We start from the raw sequence: 14,838 nt of genomic DNA on the forward strand, positions 1-14,838 counted from the left end.
GGGAGGTAATCAAACCCTGGCAAGCGAGGATAACCGCGTCCTTGTCTTCACCATCAAATGCTGTCCCTCTATGAAGCAATGGCGGCGAATGTGTGAACTAATCTATTACTCGCATGCTACAGTATGTTCTGCGAGACTGGTCGCCTGTCAAATTCTGCGCCACCAGCATTCGTAGTCAGTAGAGACCGGCAACCAGTCTACCAGCGAGTTACAGAGCAGTTCACACTTGCACCGCTAACTATCAGGATCTATTCAGGACTCTGAGGACTCAATCTCACTCTGATAAATTCGCTTTTCTGATGTCTTACAATAACAACGATCCCGAAATCTCTACAATTGTGTGCGACATGTGGTTAATGAATTGGTAAAGCTATGAATTCAGTGCCCAGTAATCCCTGATTGAAAAACACTCTTGAACGAAACACTACCTCGGCTGTTCAAATTTAATGGAACAATCTTAAATCTGGTGTGAAAACCTACCTTTTTAAACAACATTTTATTGAAATGTAATACGATGATCATGTGACCATGTGTATATTTTATTGTAAACCGCTCTCAAAAATATCTACCTCCAAAAAGAAAATTTGATGGAAACAAACTATTCAGAAACTACAACCCTAAACCCTTCGAAAAACAAGGCCATCTATACCCCTAACGTGCGAACGTGCTAACATAGAGTGGACTGGTCTGCTAGGTCGCGATACACGCGGCAATTTACATCGAAACATATATATAACAAATTTCAGCTGGATAATTCTCAATCTGAATTTTATATTGAATTTCATTTTCAAATGTGTTGTTGATATCGGGTGAACTCTGACGCTCGCGAAATCCTAGAACTAATCTATAATTAGTGTGAGAAATTGATCTCGAGGGGAAGGTGTCACGTGTGAGAGTGTGTGTTCGGGTTTATAATATATAAACACGGTATTAGTTTTAATTGGTTGTACGTCACAGAGATCGGACTGCGCTGAACACGATGACTGAGAGTCCCGCTACTACAGTACCGGTTGTCAATACGACAACATGCGACACGACAGTCGTCGATACAGCACGAATAGTCGTCATTCAAATACGCATGGGTTTAGCCATCCCGAGTGTTATCGGTAACTGTTTATCGTTTGCGGTGATGACGATGAAGAAGAACCGGTGTCTGACTAGTTGTTTCCTGATGGCGAATCTGGCGATAGTTGATACGATTCCGCTGTTAGCTTTCCTTCACGATTATCTGTCGACGGCTCGACTGCACGATACTAACACCCGCCCGTTTTACTGTCAACTGGGAGTGTTCCTCGGTAATCTCGGTGTCACATCAGCCGCTTGGATCGTGTTTCTGATGACGGCCGAGCGCTGCGTGGCGATCCTGATGCCGTTAAAAGTATCGCAGATTTGTACGATGAGAAACGCTCGAATATCGGTTCTTGTCGTCTACGTGGTAGTATCCATCAGACATATACATTCATTTTTCTTTTTCACAACCACATTTGACGCCGACTCGGGCTGGTATTCGTGCGTGTTCGTCGAAGGCTACGACAACGTTATGGTCGCCGACCGAATTTTCAAATTAGCATTCGACTCGCTTGGACCGTGCGTGCTCATTTTCATAGCCAATATTTTGATTATCATGAGTTTGAGAAAACGTCAGCAGGCGAACCTGGGAGCCACGAGTTCCGGTGCGACGGACAAGAGAACTTATTCACAACAGCAAATTACTCGCACGTTGCTGTTCGTGTCTATAACGTTCTCAGTACTGGTGACACCGCACACAGTGCGTACATTCCTGCAGGCTGTCAACCCTGCTCCTCCTGCCTCGTGTAACTCAACCTCTTACAACAAGGACAGCATCATCGATAAAGTACTTCACGGTCTGCTGTACGTAAACCACGGTATAAACTTCTTTCTGTACTGTATAGGAGGAGGAAAACGATTCCGAAATGACGTGGCCGCCGTTCTCAAGTGTAAAAGAAACTAACAAATGAATTTGTCGTTGTTTTCCTTTCAAACGATGTCTTGATTTCCTCACAAATATGTGTAAACCATTTAGACACATGAAGAAACAGTTGAATCCGATTGATGTAGGCCTGTTCCTATTGGGCTGGACGGATTACCTTCCTCTGGGGAGAGTTCGTGGACTCAGAATGTCAATGAGCAAAAATCAGCTTCCTCTTGAAGAGTATGGCAAAAGATTTCACCGAAAATATCACTCACAACAAAAACATAATTTTTTGAATGAATCTTGTAATTGTAAATTTACGAATACTATAACAACAATAATAAAGCGCACATTATTTTACACCGTACGAACCAATGTAAATTACAATGTAATTTTCTGGCCTTTTTCAATTCTCAACAATGTTCGCATGATTGCAAAAAGTACTAAATATTGAGAAGCGTTTAATAAAACGGCTTAGTAGTAGTAAACCTAACGACGAAATTTACTATATGTACGAAATGAAAGATTTCACAATTAACCTTCTCGCTCGACAAGAAGGTCGAAAAATATACATATTGTTTACACTTGCTTATTATTATTGCGTTACAAATACATGATAAATAACATATTAACAATTCAATAAGTTGAAGACTTAGAGTTCACACTGACCGCTGCGGTGTATGACAGCATATTGTACTAGAGACGGAATGAAACTTATTTTGAAAAAGAAATTGAGATCAAATCAACAGATATTTCAGCTTATTTCATAAATTCTATTGCGCCGAAACAGTTTCGAATACGTCGTTGTTGTGGTTTATATGAAAATGTATAGAGACTCGTATGTTTTCTGAAAGTAAGATTTAACATGTATCAGTATCTACATGGCGAATAGAAACTCGATATCATCGAGATAATTATCTATCAACGTGACGCCGATACAGGATCGGTTTCTTCAAACAGAAATAAGATATGCTACCAATAGTCTAAAGAAAGTCGACACCTGACGATATCGAATGACATTAAACGAGGCAATTATTCGAGATTTTATATCGAATCGATTTGAGTTGAATTCGGTGTAAATTTCGGTAGGTTTTAGAACGCGAGGTCAGTTCTAATGGTCAGTGATGTGATTGGGTAATCAAAGTTCAATTTGGTACACGTTTGAGTTTGTTAGAACCGAGTATCGCGGTATTAGATTCATTATAGATGAGAGATATCTAAATGATCGATATGACACCTGCAGACTGATAGCACACATAATAATCAGGGGTGAATCTAGAGTCTGATTCAGGGAGGAACCATTGGAAAACATGATTACTGTTTTTATGAATTTAAACTTTCTAAGTATCAATTGATAATTCATATTTTTCATTTCCTCTTAAAATTTCAGGGGAATTTGACAGTTTAGGGTGGATGCCCTGCGAATCTAAGAGGGGTGTGCTCCCTTAGATTCGCTCGGTTCAATGTTAGACAGCTAAATCATTGAAATTGAATTGAGGTTTCAAATTTACCTGTGTTATATACAAACAGTTTGTGCTAGAGATGTCTCACTCGATCTTTATGTTGCCGCTATCTGCAAAAACCGATAAGAAAATACATTAAACATATAGAATTTTCCATTTTACTTGATAATCACAATAAAACGAGTTTGTATTTTGATTTCGGTCGGGGCGACGATGGGTGTGCCGGACGCCAGAGCGACGATGGGTGTGCCGGACGCCGGAGCGACGAGGGGTGTGCCGGACGCCGGAGCGACGATGGGTGTGCCGGACGCCGGAGCGACGATGGGTGTGCCGGACGCCGGAGCGACGATGGGTGTGCCGGACGCCGGAGCGACGAGGGGTGTGCCGGACGCCGGAGCGACGATGGGTGTGTCGGACGCCGGAGCGACGATGGGTGTGCCGGACGCCGGAGCGACGATGGGTGTGCCGGCCGCGCAGTTATCAGCTGAGGTAATCAAATCTAATTTACATACCTTCGCCGTGCTTCCGGTTGGCGGTTTGACTTGGAATTTTTTCTTTTCGGATTTCTTGATATCGTTCGTCGACGCCTTAACTGCGTTATCGGCGTTGAATAAACCAACTGCGCCACCATCCAGATCGGCCAGACTACCCAGATTCGACTGACTATCAGATACGTTATCGGCTAGAGTTTGTTTCTCTTCTAACATCGCTTGCACTTTCGGGTCGTCCAGATTCAAGTCGGCTTTTCCTTCCAGCCAAAACGTTTTCATCACACCCTTACCCTAAAATCAGAACAAGTCGAAGTAACTTGAAGTTTTACTGTAACAAATAAGGGAGGATCTTTGTTTGGGAGAAAATAGAAAATTTCTTAAATTAATTTCTTAAATTTATTATCATTTTATCAAGGAATATGAATTGTTTCCTCGTGACCGTCATCAAATAGTGCCCTGGTCCCCAACCTTCAAAAAATCCAGGCTCCACCCTTGCTGTAAAATGCAATAATTCGGATACTTACCTTTACTTGTACGGTTCCACGTTCTTTGACGGAGAACGGAAATCCTTCCAGTAAAACTTTAGTCGTTTCGGAGATGTGAATTTTCTGCGCTTCCGAATTGGTTTCCATTCGAGATGCGGTGTTTACAGCATCCCCGAATAGACAGTATCTGGGCATCTTTAAACCGACAACTCCGGCTACGACTGAGCCTGAGTGAGCGCCTGCGAACAGAGAAATACATGACTGTCATATTCCGAGTTTTATTAAGAGTACATACATGATCCGTGTTAGAGAATTTAAGATTCAAAGTTTCAAGTTTAATTCGGGAACACCGCGGAACACTTGGTCAAGAATCAAGGCTTAACCCAGGACTGTGAAACTGTCGAAATCATTCCTTCAGATATGAAACTCACCAACTCGAATGGTTACTTGTTTCTGACTGTTTGGATCTTTAATCTCGTACATAGTGGCGATCATATCTAACGCCATTTCGCTGATATAACAAGCGTGATATTTGATAACATTCGGGACCCCTGAAGCCACCATGTACGCGTCACCGATTGTCTCAACCTGTAATAAAACGATGAGTGTATGTTTAAGTGTACTCACCGGCGCGTACGTTTATAGGTTTCCCGGAGCTCGGGTCTTTAATGTCGTTTGCCGAAGCCATCATCTCGAGCGCCATTTCGCAGATATATGCGGCGTGATACTGGCAGCGTTTCGGAGCCCCGGACGCGATCATGTACGAATCTGCGATCGTTTCCACCTGTAACAGAGGCAAGCTATTTTTGAACGCAGAAATTTTCGCAATATTTGAAAGCCCGGAAATTTTCACCCCTTAAGTGTATGCGAGAACGAATGTATTCGATCGAATTGATATCAGTGATTTTTTATCTGATGATAATTTGTTTAGAATAAGCGAAAATTTCCAGTTTTCTAATAGCCAGACTCTGCTGAATGGACACGGGATAAACACAGTTGATTGTCCCCTACAGATCAGCACTTTAGTTTCATTGAAACCAAATTGGGGTCTATATCTAGAGTACTGTATAACCCTAGCGAGATATTCACAAACCACTGAAGTCCAGCGGTTAAGTAAAGGTAACCTAGCCCCAGTTGCACAGCTTTGACTTGTCCAAAAATGGTCCTTAATCACATTAAGACACAATGTACAATTATAATAATCAGATCCACTGTGCAACTGGATCCTGGTCACGTGGTGCTAGGCCCATGTCTTATTGTCAAACTGTCACTCTTGATAGTTTACAGATGAACTCGCGTTTTGTACGGTGTGAAGTCTTACCTTGTAAACCCTGTGCTTTTCGCTTAATGTATCGAACTTCGTGTACATCGAGTTGAGCATCGTGACCACTTGTAACGGGGTGATTTTACTACAGATTGTCGTGAATCCAACTACATCACTGAACAACACTGTTACACATTCAAACGTCTGTCAAATATACAACATACACTTACTAGACGTCAGGGGTTGGTTTAATATGTTAACCTTTGAATTGAATCATTATTTAATGATCAGAAATATTGACCACTTTTATCTTTAACCCCAGGGGCCAATTGCACAGTCATGACTTAAGTCGAAAAGTGGTCTTGAATCTTAAGACTGGTCTTAAGTTGTTAGATTAGCAATAAAACTAAGTTGGTCTTAGACTGGTCTTAAGTCTAAGCCATGACTATGCAACAGGCCCCTGGAATGATTTAGAGACTTAGTGATGATTTCAACCCGGAGTTAAAAACCCAATTCGACTATGGCCATAAGTCAATCATGTGGACAATCTTTGTCACTGGAATAAAACATACCTCACAAGTAGCGACTGGATCCTCTCCACGACGAAGCCGTTCAGCCACAGATCGCGGTATCATTTGATATAACAACTGATCGGTTCGTTTCATCTCAACGTGAAGACGCTTCATGAATTCTTCCAATTTCTTAGATTTTTGTTGTTCCTATTGAACGAATGGGTGAAATCATAATTCTTTCGGTTGTTTCGTGTTTGGCGCACAATGATTTTCACACTGACAAAACAATTAATTTTCAAAGTCTGATGATGTGATTTCTGTTGATTTGTTAGTGTTTTACTTTACCTGATCAAGAGCGAGTTTCAGTTCTGCCGACTGCTGGGTACCGGCCAGAATCAAGTCACGTGACGAGTCGTGCATGCTCAAATCGTTAATGAAAAGACCGGCGTTGAACATATCATTGATATCTTTCATTCTGTAAGATGAAGTGAAACATCTCAAATATACACTGTATGTTCTTCACCTCAATCTAATACCATATACTTACACAGGACATCCTAAGAATATAATACTGTCCCAATCGTTCATGTACAACATTTGACCTTTGAGTTTCAAACATTTTGTGGAGCCACCGTCTGCTTCCTCACCACCATCTGATTCTCCTCCCTGCAGGAACAATACATCATCAAACATCATCAAACACCGATATTACCCAGCCCCGCCGGGATTACCCAGCCCCACCGAGATTACCCAGCCCACCGAGATTACCCAGCCCCGCCGAGATTACCCAGCCCCGCCGAGATTACCCAGCCCCACCGAGATTACCCAGCCCCGCCGAGATTACCCAGCCCTACCGATATTACCCAGCCCCACCGAGATTACCCAGCCCTACCGATATTACCCAGCCCTACCGATATTACCCAGCCCCACCGAGATTACCCAGCCCTACCGATATTACCCAGCCCACCGAGATTACCCAGCCCCGCCGAGATTACCCAACCCCGCCGAGATTACCCAGCCCCGCCGAGATTACCCAGCCCCGCCGTGATTACCCAGCCCCGCCGATATTACCCAGCCCCGCCGAGATTACCCAGCCCCACCGAGATTACCCAGCCCCGCCGAGATTACCCAGCCCCGCCGATATTACCCAGCCCCGCCGAGATTACCCAGCCCCACCGATATTACCCAGCCCACCGAGATTACCCAGCCCCACCGAGATTACCCAGCCCCACGAGGACTTAGCTCCACGCAGAGTTCACTTAACTCAATGCAGTATAGAGCTTTCACAAAGCTGAATGAATTGAGAACGAGAAGGTTGATAACTGTTTAACCTAACGCACATAACCCAAATCTATAATGATTCCTTTCAGAAATTAGGAAACCATGAAACCAACCTTTTTATCGCCATCTTCCTTTTCAGCATTTTCTTTATCTGCTTTTTCTTTTTCTGCCGCTTTCGCTTCTTTCTCTTCTTTCTCTTTTCTCTCTTTTGCCTCTTCTTGCTTTTGCTCGAGAAGTTTTCGTTTGCTCTCCCTGAGGACACGTGATAACATATTCAACGATCAAATATCGGTTCACTCGTGCAAACGATTTCAGTTATAAGTTTAAAGTTTTGAATACATTCGACACTCGATATGCGAGCATCGATATCGTATATAATTTACCTTCTTTCCATAACACTGGAATGTTTCTTTGACCTCCCTGTAGGTTTTGAACTGCTACCTCCTTTCATCAACGCGTTTAATTTCGCCTGCGCTTTCTCTACGTCATCTCGCCGTCCTCCTTTTGCTACTTTACCCACACGATTTTTCTCTTCCTCAGCTGCAAATACAACGAAACTGTTTGTTGTTGTGTGGAGTTTTAATTATTTGAACTGCTGGCCGAGGATTATTTATCACTTACCGAATTCCTTCAGATATTCTTGAAGATCTTTAACTTCTAACTTCGTTACGATTTCGAACACGTTGTTTGTGTGCATCATCACCTATTTATCGATTAGTTTATGTATTTAGATTCAGCAGGGACCAGTTGTACAGTAGCAGCAGGGGCCAGTTGTACAGTAGCAGCAGGGGCCAGTTGTACAGTAGCAGCAGGGGCCAGTTGTACAGTAGCAGCAGGGACCAGTTGTACAGTAGCAGCAGGGGCCAGTTGTACAGTAGCAGCAGGGACCAGTTGTACAGTAGCAGCAGGGGCCAGTTGTACAGTAGCAGCAGGGACCAGTTGTACAGTAGCAGCAGGGACCAGTTGTACAGTAGCAGCAGGGGCCAGTTGTACAGTAGCAGCAGGGACCAGTTGTACAGTAGCAGCAGGGGCCAGTTGTACAGTAGCAGCAGGGACCAGTTGTACAGTAGCAGCAGGGGCCAGTTGTACAGTAGCACAGGGACCAGTTGTACAGTAGCAGCAGGGACCAGTTGTACAGTAGCAGCAGGGACCAGTTGTACAGTAGCAGCAGGGACCAGTTGTACAGTAGCAACAGGGGCCAGTTGTACAGTAGCTGCTTATTTTGTTATAGTCGATTTATAATTTTTTATACTTACAGATTCCCAGCTGAAGCCGACAAGTGGTCGCGTCAAGTCGAAAATCTGGTTGATAGCATGACCCAACAGTTCGGGCATGACAGCCTTCAGACCATCGCCTATATACCGGACGGTCATACCACGATTGAATACTAAGTTGAACGGGAACACCTCGAAGAACACGTCTGACGGAACGGGTAAAGCATCTACTAATCGTTCAGCCTGAAGTTGGGCTGCTGTTTTGTACGCGTGATTCGTGAAGTGCAATCGTAGAATGACGTTGATCATCGATTCTTGTACGAACTCAGACACGATCTCGATTTCTACTTCCGTGTCGTAAACAGACTTCGCCACTTGTCGAATCTGACCTTTGACGTAATGGATGAAGTTACGTCTTCGGGATCTGTAGTGAAGTGTGAGCCCGGTTTTCGATTCGTTCACGCAGAAGAAGCTAGGCGGTTTCAGTTTTGGGTAACTGAATCGTAGATATTCGTGTAGATTGTCCAGACCGTTCAGGAAATCTCGTAAATGACGTCCTAACACTTTCAACACGCCGTCGTAACCGTACTGACCGACGAAAGCGACGAATGTGACTCCCAAATCTTCTAAAACCTCCTCAACGGAGAAACCAGTCAGGTCGGACGCCGCCTCGGCCAGTGCCGGGATGTAATTCTCGTTGTAGACTTTGTGAGTGTTGAACGTAGTGAGAGGGATTCCCGCTAACTTCACAACCTGCTCCCAAATATCTTCACCATACTTGATTTTTACGTAATAGAAAATACCCTCTAACAATAAACCATACATTTTGATTTTTTTTCTGAAAATAAGGAACATAGAATTTTGAATTGAAAATCTTTACGATAAAGTTATTAGAGGATCTCACGGGGCTAAGATAGAACGTATGAATCGGTAGACCAGACGACAAACTCCATGGCGATCAGGTCCACAGGTCTCAGTAAGAATTAGTCCATTCCCAATTAGTTAACTCTCGGTTCATCCGAAATTCTTTTAAGTTTGATTGAGTTATAAACGAAGTCATATCAACAAATTTTAACTCAGAGTCAAATTTGAAGAGAGAACTGCGGAAATGGACCGTGTGCAGTCAAGGTTCAACTCGTATGTGAGGTACCGGGGCTATAAACAGTTAAATGTTTGGTCATCCAAAGGTTTAACGTGTTCCAAGCTAAGCGAATTTCTACATAAAAATAAAATTGAGTTAACTGAAAATATCTCGTTAACCTACCTCGAATTCTCCTTCTTGTGATAAAAGTTAAACAATCCTTTTGTAATCTTTACTTCAGCAGTATTTCACTGATCTGTATCGTGTTAAATACTAAACGTTGCGGTGACCGACGTCGCTCTTAAATAACCGACCGTTTCAATGTTTACCCGGGCAACGTTAGAAAAATACATAAATACCTAATACAGATCGGTGTGTATAGCGTCCTTGGAGGAGTGGATGAAGACTTTTGGACAAAAGATTGTCGTTTTCATCCCCCCTGCAATTACCGTTTTCCGATATCGACAGCCTCATTAATTTACTTAATAACCCGCTGATATAGTGCCCCTCATCTACCGGTGGTTATATATCAGCAGTTATGTAATTATACTATATATCTGGTAATGCGTGTTATCAAGGGTTGGTTTCGTCTTTATATAAATATCCGTGAATTCTGATAATTTCGATGCTATTTTGTTGGTTTTTTTAAGTCTATCGTTTTATAAACCAAAATCATATTCGTATTCTTGAGTCAGACTTACAAACACTCTCCCTGCCTGAAACAGAAACCCACAATCACATGAAAAAATCATCTAAATCTTAAATCATAAAATTAATTTGAATTTTACTCTAAAATCTGGACTCACCGCTTGGGATGAGACGTCATAAACAGGACTGGCTTCAGAACCTATTCGAATCACGACCACGCCTTAGAATAGAAGAGAGTATAATTGTTGTTTATAACAGATGACAGAATCATATGTTTGATCATTTACGCCACCGAAAGCAGTCAATCTTGAGAGGATATCAAATTTTCGGTTTTAAATTTTCCTCTGTTTGAAAAGCTGTATTTGTCATTTATGTTAATTTGGGTGGAGTCCTGATGAGAATATGTATATTAAAACCTCTAAAATAAAAGTTTCTAGTTGTATTCAGACGCTGCTGCTGTCAGGGTCTATCACTAGGAACTAAACCAGACATGTGAGTAATTCAGATATCATTTATTTTGAAATGAATTTAAAAAGTTTTGTGAATTGAATGATTTTGAATGATCTAATTTAAAATCGCGTGAAATCCTCTACGAAAATTGCTCTAGAATAATTTTTCAAACGGGAAATTGTTAATTTGATAGTAGATGATAAAGGATGTATTTTTTGTGTCTGGTATTTTTGAAGTTGTCGATGTTGTAAAGTTGAACTGGAATATATCTATTTCAGGGGTTGGTTTAGTCTGTGCTGTCTGATAGTCATCGCTGTACTCATAGGGATAGACTTATTAGTCCAGAAATCTGGTGGGTACAACTTTCATGTCTTCATTTGAGAGATTTCATTTCTGGGGGAAATCAGGATCCGGTTCTACTGATTCGTGTTTTCATCACATATTTCCATAAAAGGCAAAAAGTCACGGTTTTCTTTATTTGTTTTATCATTCGAATCAAATTCATCACAATTATTATTAATTCACTACTTAGTAGAACCGGATCCTGATCAGTAGAACCAGATCCTGATCAGTAGAACCGGATCCTGATCAGTAGAACCGGATCCTGATCAGTAGAACCGGATCCTGACCGACGAACGATTCAATTGATTGTATTCAACAATTTATTTCTAAAACCTTGAAAGCGCTTTCATATGATTTTAAGTTTATTCTGGTTTTTCGCAGACGCCACTGCTACAAGAAACAGCACATTTCCATTTAAAAATCGCTTGCCGGGAAGATTCCCAGGATTTCCGGCACCCGACGATAAACAGGTGACCGTTAAAAATGATGTAAACTCGACGAGCGTACCGCCACCGACCACAGCAACAACTACTGATCAAATTCAATCTGTATCTGAGTCTACTGCTGCTGCAGCTACAACAACTACTGATCAAATTCGATCTGTATCTGAGTCTACTGCTGCTGCAGCTACAACAACTACTGATCAAATTCGATCTGTATCTGAGTCTACTGCTGCTGCAGCTACAACAACTACTGATCAAATTCGATCTGTATCTGAGTCTACTGCTGCTGCAGCTACAACAACTACTGATCAAATTCGATCTGTATCTGAGTCTACTGCTGCTGCAGCTACAACAACAACAGCCATTGTTTCTACTTCTAAACCAGATACAACAAATATTAAGAAAACGAGAAAATATAATTCGAATAACGAAGAGAATTTCACTTGTAAATCGATAGCGGTTCCAGCGCACGATGATCGAACCAATCATAGCCTGGCATTGATATCGTCGATTTGTATCCCAGCCAGTCGCATCGACCCCGAAACATCATCAAACTTCATTAAGAAACAGATTTACAACGATTTGATCGGCTTTTTATCGCACGGCGTTTCCTCGTTGATAGAGGGAGGAGGGACGACTGATTTGACGGATGATTTAGTCTACTACGTTCAAAACTGCGGCTCCAAATTTCCGCTGTATATGAATTCCGGTCCATTAGAGATCTCTACCCCTAACTACCCGGATAACTACCCACCGATGGCGACGTGTAAATGGACGATACGATCGAGTAAGGGCTACCGACTAAAACTGAACATGGAGATAGACGTAGAAGAAGGTATGGACTGCGAGTATGATAGATTCACGGTAATCGATGAACAGGCTGGTGTAACTGATTACTACTGCGAGGAGACAGGTAATCTCTACATATACACGACCGCAGGTCCTGAAATACAGATGGTATTTTTCAGCGACGATGAATTCGAAACTGCTGGCGTCCTGATTCGACTCGAACAAATACCGGATACGGAACTTTTCGATAGTTTTCTGTTGGAGGAAACGTTCGCGAGTGAGTATCTGAAACGCGACAATAGAGTGATTTCCGTTCGAGGAAGGAACCAAAAACGTACAGTTGCGATCGGGATGGATAATGGTCGGTACATCAGCGATACCTGGTCATTCCGCGTGCTGTCCAATCACTCCATTCAAATAGTCGTTCATGATTTGAATATGACAAATTCGGGCGCGAAATGCGTAGATGAATATCTAGAAATTGTCGATGTAATTTTGAATTCGACGTCTCGGCTTTGCGGTAAACGAACGCACGCGGTCTTAAACCTGATGGGCTCGGAGGCGAAGTTTACTGTACGCCTGAGGTCGACTAGTTCGCTAGAAACCCTTCAAAATGCTTTGTTCGCGTCCGTTTACGCGACTCCAAATACAATACAGTACCGACCACTAAAACATATTAATATAGATGTAGCAAATAATACTAAGGAATTCATACTAAGTCACCAGGCTCCTTCTGTACCGATTAAAACAGTCTTTCAATACCAATTTCGAGCACCGTATTTCCTACGAGTTCATCTACAGTTTGAAGGTATCGACAACACGACTATAGACCAAATTGAGTATAAAGAAGGCCCGTGGGATATCGCTACGGAAATGAAACCGTTATCCGAAAAGTATTTAACATCTAATTCGCCAATAGTTTTTGTCCAGTTCACCGTCGATATGAGTAAACTTGGCCACAATTATAAGGTGAAGGTCACGCATACGGCTTTACAGCTTATCATCACTAATCACAAAACCGTTCAAATGCGCCGCGTTGTCGAAAGGAATCAGTTATTCTCAGATGACAGCGGAGGATATTTACCGAATACTTATTCTTATATTCGAGCCGATTTGGGCATTTCGTCTTCGTTGCGAGTTAGATTGGCAATAAACTCGAGTAAAACGGCTCCGGTCGACGATACATGCTCTCATTGGGGATTCGGGTTCATAGATAGAGACCCGAGTGGGGACACGGTGATGTACGGTCCATTCTGCGGTAATTCTAACAGCAGCGGTATCCCAGCGTCCTACGTCGCGCATAGTTCGAAATTAGAACTGATTTGGTATTCTTACGGGATTTACTTGAATAATGAAATATTCGGGGTTTTAAGTATGGATGTATTATATACAGAATGCGTTGGATACGTGTTAGGTGAATCGACCGCGCCGATACAGAGTACCGGTCCTCCTTGTCTACACGTACAGCAGTTACCGGCCAACAAACCACTGACCGGTAATGTCTCAATAACGATAACCAGCGGGAGGGTCGCATACGAAACCAAAAATCCGCACTCGCTAACCTTAGTAAACAGTTCATTTTGTAAAGAAACCCGCACCGTATCGACGACTTGCAGCACTGGAAACGAAGGTTGCCGGGTTGAGGCGGTGATGTCTTCGGAATGTCCGTATTCTCAGTCTGCGTGGGGGATAACGTTCACGTACGTGTGTAGCCTGTCACAGCCCCATAATCAGATTAAATGGCTACAGAAACCATGCGGGGTTTTAAGATCGATGCAAAGTCTTAAACGCAGTCCTGTGGTTAAGATATTCTGGAAACTAACGGCTTGTTCGAGAGACAATGACGGTTATTACGAATTCGAATTTCTATCCGCGTTACCGGAGAAATTTGGACTGGTTACCATCACCGAAACGGTCGCGTATCCTCGATGTAGTAATTCAACTATCGGTAGGAAATCAGTGAACGATGTTATTCTTAGCGATATCGCTCAACACAGTAAATACAGAACTTACTCTAACCAGAGAATTGTAGTCGAAGCGATGCTGATGAGCGAAGACGCAAAACTAGAAATCAGGTTTGTACTGGAGCGGTTTCTGCGGGTTAGGGGTGTCCTGGGATCTGGTAATAAACAACCCGATAATAACTTTACGACTGTCGAACATAATGGTGGTTACTACACGTATGTTCCCGCGTCAAAGATACCCTGGATGTTCCAGACCTGGCACGACCAGAGAGCGGACTGTAAGCGGCTAACCGGCGGTGATCTAGTCAGCATCAACACCGATGACGAATGGAATTTCATTAGATACCATCTACAAACAGGTGTCTGGGCAACGCTGGCTGCTTCTTCGCAAGATCGCAGGATCGCTATTGGACTTTTCATAGATAAAACAGTAAGTTAGAAGATGTGCTTTACAAGCCGCGATCACACGACGAGCATT

General features: G+C 42.6%; 2 protein-coding genes and 1 long non-coding RNA gene across 3 annotated transcripts; 1 reads left to right on the forward strand and 2 right to left on the reverse strand.

The window, feature by feature from the left end:
• Positions 1 to 979: 979 nt before the first annotated feature.
• LOC141912856 (putative G-protein coupled receptor 139) lies at positions 980 to 1,972 on the forward strand. The gene has a single exon (XM_074804272.1). The coding sequence runs from the start codon at positions 980 to 982 to the stop codon at positions 1,970 to 1,972; it is 993 nt and encodes a 330-aa protein (XP_074660373.1).
• Positions 1,973 to 2,733: 761 nt separating this feature from the next.
• On the reverse strand, positions 2,734 to 4,002 carry LOC141913131 (uncharacterized). The gene is made up of 3 exons (XR_012620227.1): positions 3,909 to 4,002; positions 3,445 to 3,506; positions 2,734 to 2,780 (listed from the first exon to the last, which is right to left on the reverse strand). It is a non-coding gene; the product is annotated as an uncharacterized LOC141913131 (long non-coding RNA).
• A 210-nt stretch (positions 4,003 to 4,212) lies between these two features.
• On the reverse strand, positions 4,213 to 9,468 carry LOC141912858 (soluble guanylate cyclase 88E-like). Its single transcript, XM_074804274.1, has 10 exons — positions 8,686 to 9,468; positions 8,051 to 8,132; positions 7,813 to 7,969; positions 6,494 to 6,623; positions 6,209 to 6,355; positions 5,694 to 5,840; positions 5,010 to 5,156; positions 4,804 to 4,960; positions 4,412 to 4,611; positions 4,213 to 4,236 (listed from the first exon to the last, which is right to left on the reverse strand). The coding sequence occupies exons 1-10, from the start codon at positions 9,466 to 9,468 to the stop codon at positions 4,213 to 4,215; spliced, it is 1,974 nt and encodes a 657-aa protein (XP_074660375.1).
• Between the last annotated feature and the right edge of the window lie 5,370 nt (positions 9,469 to 14,838).

The sequence above is a fragment of the Tubulanus polymorphus genome, chromosome 11 (genome assembly GCF_964204645.1).
Source record: "Tubulanus polymorphus chromosome 11, tnTubPoly1.2, whole genome shotgun sequence".
NCBI lineage: Eukaryota > Metazoa > Nemertea > Palaeonemertea > Tubulaniformes > Tubulanidae > Tubulanus > Tubulanus polymorphus.